Source organism: Festucalex cinctus, chromosome 11 (genome assembly GCF_051991245.1).
Source record: "Festucalex cinctus isolate MCC-2025b chromosome 11, RoL_Fcin_1.0, whole genome shotgun sequence".
Classification (NCBI taxonomy): domain Eukaryota; kingdom Metazoa; phylum Chordata; class Actinopteri; order Syngnathiformes; family Syngnathidae; genus Festucalex; species Festucalex cinctus.
The window spans coordinates 13,134,900-13,143,714 of NC_135421.1; the positions used below are offsets into that span (position 1 = coordinate 13,134,900).

Consider the following 8,815-nt stretch of genomic DNA (forward strand, 5'->3'; position numbering starts at 1 on the left):
GCTCAAACACGCTACCTTTAACGTAAACATCCACTGTCAAGGATCATCTGCGGTAAAAATTGATTAATCTTTGTTAATACATGACTAATGCAATATTGTTTTGATTAATTAGTTAACAGTTGGTGGCTGACTGGTTAGCACGTCCGCCTCCCAGTTCTGAGGACTCAGGTTCGAGTCCAGGCTCTGACCTTCCTGGGTGGAGTTTGCATGTTCTCCCCGTGCCTGCGTGGGTCTTCTCCGGGTACTTCGGTCTCCTCCCACATTCCAAAGACAAGCATGGCAGGTTAATTGGGTGCTCCAAATTGTCCCTGTGTGAGTGTGGATAGTTGTTTGTCTCTGTGTGCCCTGCGATTGGCTGGCAACCACTCCAGGGTGTCCCCCGCCTACTGCCGAGAGCCAGCTGATATAGGCTCCAGCGACCCTTGTGAGGAATAAGCGGTCAAGAAAATGGATGGATGGATAGTTAACACTTTGACACCACTACTAAATTACCTGAAAATAATCAAGGATAAGCACTAATACAAAGGCAAGGCAAGGCAGGGCTCCAGACTGACCCTAACTATTGGTATTTTGCCCCTAATATTTTAAACAGTGCAAGTAAATGTTTCATCTACTGGTGCTCACGCATGCATGGTTAGAATATAAATATATATATATATATATATATATATATATATTGCTGTCAACAAACATCTGTGCATTCTGCCCACAAATAGGTTCATTTATCAGTAATGGAAATTTGAATTAGTGTATTTATTTGCCCCAAAAATAATAAATTAAGGGACACAGTTCTTTAGAGAGAGAGAGAGGGAAAAAAAAAGGTCTGAATCCCAAGGCTAAGGCTAAAGATAAGTACAACAAAGATTAGAGCAAATATTTGGTAGTGTGTTATAACTATTGACATAAATGGGTGGTACCGGTAGCACTATTTTTAAGCTTATGGTCTCCTTTGAATTAGATGGATCAGGCAGGCTGCAAAGTTTAAATTCAGCTTTGGAGGTAAACTGTGTCCATATTTAACAACTCGCTCATATTTTTCCAACCATTATGTGGTCCAATCCATCAAAGATGAACGATTTCAGGCTTGGAAGCTAGTACCCTGCGGGTGTTCGATAACTACTGAAAATGTTCTTTAATAAACGCTTTTTGCTCGATTCCCTCTCATTCGCTGAGACAGTTTGACATGGCAGAGAGACCGCACGCTCCCTCAGAACACATCCAGGCTGCCACAAGCCTCAAAACAGGAAAACAAAATATAATACCACCAGCATTACATCAGTATTCCCAAATCTGCTTGGGAGGAAAGTGGAAAAGAAAAGCCCAATACATGAACTCCAACAGAAACACAAGTGCTGGAAAATACGAAAAACTCTGCCGGGTCTCAATCATTTATTGTGTTAAAGAAAGAAAAAAAAAAGAAAGACAGTTTATACACTAAACGACTAATCTCACATGAAGGTGTCATTTGATTTTTATACATTAGTAAAAACCGGTGATAGGACACAGCGAAAGAGCGAAGGAGTTGTGACCAAAGGGAAACCTTGCGAATTTCACTGGGATCGACCCCGTCCGTATGCGTTTACTCAGCTAGTGATCCTCCGTCATGGTTAATGCAAGCATGGTAGTGACAAATAATAAAAAGACAAAACATTGGAATTCACGTAGTGTGTCCGATACTCAGCGCAGAAAACTCTTAAAGGATATGGATGTCATTCACGTAAAGATGTAAAAATAAGGTTAACAGCCTCTTTTGGTTTTGGTCTTCCAAACGAGTACATTAATGGCAAATACGAGAGGGGAAAAGATGGTGCGATGAAATAAAACAAAGACAAAGAAAAAACAAAACAAAACATCATTACAACAACAAAAGGCCAGCGATGTGTTGGTCAGCCCGCATACAAACACTAACTATCAGACTAGGGAGTTTGCCTGTTTCATATTCATATGATGGGAACAAAATTCAGAGCAGTAAACCAGTCCAAACAGTTGGAGCCATGAGGGTTGGGGTGTATGGATTAGCGATGCATGATAATATCAGTGGCCGATAATTATCGCCCAATTGGATGTCAAACAGCTAAACTAGATAATAAAGAAATCCGCCGATAATTACTGGCAATAATCAACCAATTTGACATCATACAAATAAACCCAGATAATAAAGAAATCCGCTGAAAATAAGAGACATGCCACGTTGTTCCATCTGTTATGGTTGTGGCTCAAGTCATGCCCAACTCTGGCTACATCATGCTGGGTTTTCTTTACTGTCTCGCCCCAAAATGTTACCCTCTGAGTTTTTTGGTGCATTTTTAAAACATGACTGTTTTGTTTTGGCAAACTCAAAATGAGTTCATGGTTGTCTGTGAAGCAGCGATATCAATAAAATCGAGCTTCATGGTTCTTTAACGTTTCAATATATTTGTTTTCAAGTTAATTTTGCAAACAATTATCGGCTGATCTGTTTCTAAATGATTGGTTTAACGGTATCGGTTGAAAATAGCATTATCGTGCATCCCTAGCATGGATAATTGATGAGCACCTTTTACCGGTAACCAGGGCCCGGCTGAGCATAGCCCTGACCGTAAGGGGGCCGATTGCGGGCATATGGGTTAGCAGCCCCGGGCGGCGGGGTGACCGTGCTGCCCGGGGGCGGGGTGTATCCCGGGCGAGGTTGGTACCCGGCAGGTTGGGATGTGGGTGGCATGCTGTAGTTGGCGGGCTGCGTTGCCTGCGAAGTATAGTTTTGCGGAGGAAAGGCTCCTGGTGGGTACTGCTGGGGTCCCTGAGGAGGATGAGGCTGCTGCGGTGGCTGCTGGCCACCCTGGAAGCTGGGGGACGGGGCCGGCGGACCCGGGGCTGGGGCTTGGGAGGAGGGGGGCGCATAGTTCTGGAACTGCTGCTGCTGTGGCTGCGGTGGACCGGGTTGCGGGGCTCCTGGTTGGGGGCTATACCCCGCTGAGGAAATGACAAGAAAGCACCAGTGTTAAAATTTACATTTATTTAAAAAAATAAAAAAAAATAAAATAAAAGTCATCCAGGGTTTCCCCGAGTGCTTTTTAGGCCTGATGGTCCGCCTGACTTTTGAGACCCTTACCAGGATACTGCATTCCATACTGTTGAGGCGGGGCTCCCGGCTGCTGTGGAGGATATCCGCCTGGGGCCTGGTACTGCTGCTGGTACACCTGACCTGAACAGAACACAAAATGAAACGCTGTCAGCTTACATAAAAATACATAAAACTATGTCTCAAAAGTCTACGTTTTACTTTTTGTATTGTATCCATCTGACCTGCATAAGAGTGTCGGGTTAACAGTGGTGAACTTTAAAGCACATTTGTGGGTTTATCTTGTTGCTAAATGTGTGCACACCACAAACATTCCCAGCAAGCCAAGTGGTATGCAGGTTCCCTTCTAGACATAAACACTCGCGCTGCACATAAGATAATGATTGGAGGGATGCGTGTAGCCGCTATCAGGAACACACGGACACTCTGCATGCGCCGGCATCTCTCTCGGCAGACACGTCTACATTTGCAGACAGTGATTTCCTGCTGCACTCGAATTAGCCATGACTTCACCAGACCACACTGCCTACGTGCACGTGCGGGAGGGCGACCATCTCAAAAAGTTAATCGTGTCTCTTCGTAAATGACAGCTGAGCGCAGCCCAAGATGGGCGGCGGCTTTGAAAAGCGTGAAATTGTCTGTCGGTATTTTAATTAACTGGAGTTTTCCATGGAATGGAGGCTCAATTGATATACAGCTATTTCCAAAGCAGAGAAATTCAGAACCTTAAGGGGGAGGAAAAATAAAAAGAAAAGAAAACATCTCTAACTGCTGTATTCAATTAAATCTGATAAGACATTATATGCAGCACAAACAAATTCTGGACATTGAAGTAGGCAGATCAATCTAAAAGTGATGCACACAGAACTGATGTGGTGGCCATGTGCTGCACGGTTTAACGATCTTTATTATGTGTGAAAACTTGTGTGTGAACTTGGCCGCCATTCATCCTTTCTGTGGTCTGTCCTCCATCAATGCTGTTACGTAAGGGATGAGTGGCTGTTACGACCCTGTCGGCATGAGAATGGCTTAGCCCCTTATAACGATATATATTATACTAAACATAAATTTAATACAATGAGATGACTCCAAGAACCTCGACTGCTTCCCTTCAATGTGAAGTGAGTTAGTGTAGTTCCTGAAATTTTCTAGGACATGGGTGTAGCTCATTTATGTCGTGGACCACATCATAACTGTTTTCCCTGTGAGCAGAGGTGGCATATCCAGGTCCAGAAAGTAAAAACCGACCACAGTTTGGCTTTAGCTCCTGATGCTAGCTAGACAGCAAGCTCCTTAGCAGTTAAACGAGCACCATGGGAGCTAGCTAGCACATGAGGCAAAATAAAGTCAAACTGTGGCAGGGTTTTTACTTTCTGGACCTGAATTTGCCACCTCTGCCTGGGAGTACCATTATAATTAACTGTGAATCCATAAATTATGATATTATTACTAGGTTACTGTATAAACAACAAACTGATGGACCCGTTTAAAAAAAAAACAAAAACAAAAAACTATTATTCTATTTTAAAAGGTAGACTGTTAAAAAATACTTGCAATACATAACTGATTAAAATGGAAGACAATTTACAATTTCAATAGTTTAGCAAGAAACATTAAATTAAAAAATAATATAACTTCGCGATCTACATGAAATGGTGTGGCGGACCAAATCTGGCCCCCCCAGGCCTCGACTTTGACATCTGTGTTCAATACATTTATCATCTCCTAAGCATGACACATTGTTTCTAAAAGAAAACCCTCAGTGGATTCCTTTAACGCTACCTCATGCTGAAAGCCTGAACATGCCTGTGTGCAAAAGCCAACGCAGAGCCTATTTTAAAATAAACATTTTACATGTAAATGGCGGGTTGAGCAGCAGCTCCATTTACACATTGTTTCTTTTTTTTTGCCTGCACGGATGTTGCCCCCTGCCCCCTGTCTGACAACAGGTTTGAATCAAATTACAGTCATCTTAATGCTCTTGTTAGCAGTGTTCTAAATGCATCAAAGCGACCAAGCTCAAGGCTTCAAATAAAATGCTGCACCATTGACATTCCTGCACTTCCGATGGCAGCCTGTTGTAATGATACAAATAATGAGACATCGAAGACAGCAGAAGGAACGTCCCGTTGACAAACTACACAACAATCGAGGAGGAAACTGTCCTCAGGCATAGACAAGTTCCCATAAAGATAGTAGGAAGTGATGCTGAACATCTGGACCGCAAAGGGACTCGAGTGAAACTTGCACGTCATGCTCGAGGCACAGCTCAAATGAGTAAATGTGAAATGGGGGGGAAGCCAAAACATTCCATTCTTCATTTTTAGGAACATGACGTGGTGCCATTTTGTCTTCAAATTTGACATGCGGTCACATAGTCTTTAATTGCCTTTAATGTCTTACAACTATCGGACCTGCAATTGTTGGTATATGACGTGAGCCCTAAATCCACCTCCAGAATTCAATCCCTGATGTGTGGAATGTCATATGACCAAACCGGTTGCTGGAATAATTGTTTGAAGACGAACTTGCTTTAAAAAATAAAATAAAATCTTTATGGTCGGCATCTTTGGCCAGCTATTAAATAAATGTACATAATTTATTTATATAAATATGAATGCCATCCATGTAAACATGAATTGGACTGTACTATAGCTTACCGTCCATGCTAGCTGGGGCTCCCTGCTGAACTCCAGAAAAGGGAGCCTGCGCCTGGGGAGGCAATCCTGGCTGATGGGCCGCGGATGAGGAGGAAGCAATGCTATCAGGGGTCCCTGAGCGCTCCTCCGGGGCCGCCGCTGCTGGCGGAGCTACAGATGGCAAGGAGAGAGACAGCTGAAACAAAGCCGCAGCTCACAACAGCTGTTAAATTACAATGTGAAATTAATGTTGTTGTTGCTGTTACACGGTCGTCATCCAGCAGACTGATGGATAATTGTAGGGGATGATAGGTCATTAGGATCTTGAGCAATACCTGGGGGCTGGTCCTCGCTCAGACCAAAAGCAGAGATAACATTCTTGTTGACTTCATCCTGGTTCTTTAAGGGGTCAAAGGCGGACATACTGGCCGCGCTGACGGGGGTCACGTGCTTCGCAGCAGCGTCTGTGCTCACAACCTTGCTTTCACGTCCGTCAACTGTGTCTAATAACAGAAAAAAATGTCTAAGTACGAGGCCCCAAAAGGGAAGTAGTGTGGCAATGGATGTACGTATAGCACATCTTGTTTGTTTGTTGATATTTTCAGTTAATCCAGAACATGCTATATCCGTGCTGTTGTGTACCACTGTTTTCTTTACAGTGTGCTTCGTGGAAAGTGTGACTCAGGCAGGTCAAGGCAGGCCTCCAAAAATAAAATCCTCCACTTGTCTGTAACATTTGCAGCGGTTTGTGTGATGTGTCACAGCCAACAATAATGCACGTTTTTCGGCAGACTTGCTGCTTGGCACTCCGTTCAAAGACGCAAGATGGCTTTTATGCTGATTTTTAGCTATCGGCCATGCTGTCTCCACATGGCAATTGGATCAAATTGCGACTTCATTGCAAAGACTCAAGTTGTATTTTTGCGGCACAGTGGCAAGCAGAAGCATAATTTTATTGCTTCTTCACACCAGATGAACAATTAATGGCACTAAGCTAAATATTTTCACCATGTGAGCACTTGAAAAGGACATTTTGTACATTTCTCAAAATAGTGATTTACAAGAATTTGCCTGCTCGCAAGGAATAAAAAAAGCAAATGAAATGTCCAATACATTCTGATGATTTTTTTTTTTGGTGTTTAGACCAAACAATAGTTTATTAATAATTATATGAGTTGATGTCTGATCCTAGCAAAACAAATGACTTTCTATAGATATGAAATGGATTCTACACACAACTCCGGCTGCTCATGTTGCATTGCCAGCCTGAATGATATTTGGGAGCTATAAATATAGAAATAATAGGGTTGTTTACCACTTTCTGGTGCCGTAGTGGCCACGGCTGGCTCTTTGGGGGGCTCAAAGGTATCCAGGAGAGTGTTGACTTTATTCCTCAGCTCGATGAGCTCTCTGCGCAGGTACTTGACATGACTGGACTCCAAAGGCCTTGGCTGACCGTTCACTGTGCATGACAACAGATGAATCTCAAATTGCATGGTAACATCCAGACCAACAAGGAAGTTGTCAAACTTGTCCATCAGCCAACTATTCTTGGCAAATTGTCAATAGAACTGTTGCAGAAATAATTGTTTGTCCTTTACTTCGTATTGAAATGAACACAAGTATTATACATTCTGATAACCATTCTCATAATAGCACAGGACATACAAAATAATTATTGAACACTTTATAAAGCTGGTGATTTTTGTGCATTTTGCCCTTAATTTGACTTACCTATAGTATGTAGTTTTTTTAGGATGTGTCAGTTTGGACTGTGGAACCAATTATTCCAAACATAATAGATCTCAATGGGAAATGTTTTAAAAGTCGACCATTAATTGTGGCCGACCTTTGTGGTACAGCTGTACTGTAGTCATTTCTAGCCCATTACAGCATAGTGACAATTTGACACCTGCACTACATGCAACTTTCAAGCACACTCTCATTTACCCCACTTAGAAGTAGATAATGGAGGGAAAATTCCACCAAGAAAGAGTGAAAATGAGCGCCAAGACTGCTGGACATTCCTTTCTCCCATACACACGTTTCTCTTTTTGAGTGGATAATGCTGAACAGAGATGTTCAAGGTCAGAAGGCACTGCACCCAGACGCCGGCCTACTCAGAGTTTTCTCCAAGCTTTGACGCGTGCGAGAGGAGCACTCTTCCACGTGAGGTCGCGACATGTGACGAGCCAGGGCTCCGCTTTGATTGGAAGGAAGCAAAGCGTTTTAACAACCACCCACAGTTTTTTATTTTTTTATTTTTTTAAATAGATTCCTGGCTAATGGCGGCCGCTCAATGACAAATTGACTGGAAGCAGAGCACAACAAACATGCACACGTTCCTGTCATCCGAGAAGTGCAATTGCACGTTGCATTGTGTTTTTGGAACATTCTGCCAATGGTTTGTTTTGCTGTACTGTACAGCACTACAAATGTTGAGGACATAGAAACACAGTACAGGCAATGTATAAGCATCAGCATTCATCATCTGCCATTTATTCAGCTCATTGAGCCGAAAGAGCTAAAGCTTGGTGGGTAGAAAACAAAAATTAATGTAAAAACCTACCAAAATAAAATTTGTAGAATATTAACAGAATAATAACAGAATATTCTCTCAGTGCTCCTTGTCAACATCACAAACAGATGACACACAAATGCACTAATACAAGGTCCAAATCAAAGCTTTTGGTTCACGGCATTTGATAGCAGCCTACCAAATTAAAAGCAGTGGCAGTGCTAATTAGACGTGGCTTCGCAGAAAACACTTCTCCTCAGTAATCCACATAAAAACTGGAAAATTACTAGATGATAACTTAAATTTATCATTATCATCATTATTATTTAAGGTACACATTTGGTAAAACAATGGTAAAAATCCAAATCTAAGGAGCTTAGAAGAGATACTTGACTCATTGAGCCATTTTCAGCAGCAAAATGTTAATATTTTGTGCAGTTAAGTTGAGAATGAATTTGGGAACGTCATCATTTTTCATGTATAATTAATATATTAAATACAAACTTTTCCACTTGCTGTCAACTTCTTCCTACCCCTTGAACATGTAAATCATGGAATTTATTTGACAAAATTTCCTTTCTTCCTTTAAATTTTTAT

General features: G+C 42.1%; 1 protein-coding gene across 1 annotated transcript in view; it reads right to left on the reverse strand.

Annotated features, from left to right (window-relative positions):
- Positions 1 to 1,374: 1,374 nt before the first annotated feature.
- tfg (trafficking from ER to golgi regulator) overlaps positions 1,375 to 8,815 on the reverse strand; it is a 14,927-nt gene continuing 7,486 nt past the window's right edge. The window contains exons 4-8 of the mRNA XM_077537125.1: positions 7,016 to 7,162; positions 6,036 to 6,203; positions 5,722 to 5,871; positions 3,092 to 3,184; positions 1,375 to 2,952 (exon numbers count right to left, since the gene is read on the reverse strand). Coding sequence (XP_077393251.1) covers positions 2,540 to 2,952; positions 3,092 to 3,184; positions 5,722 to 5,871; positions 6,036 to 6,203; positions 7,016 to 7,162 — 971 coding nt within the window. The 3' untranslated portion in view covers positions 1,375 to 2,539. The remainder of the gene's footprint in view (positions 2,953 to 3,091; positions 3,185 to 5,721; positions 5,872 to 6,035; positions 6,204 to 7,015; positions 7,163 to 8,815) is intronic.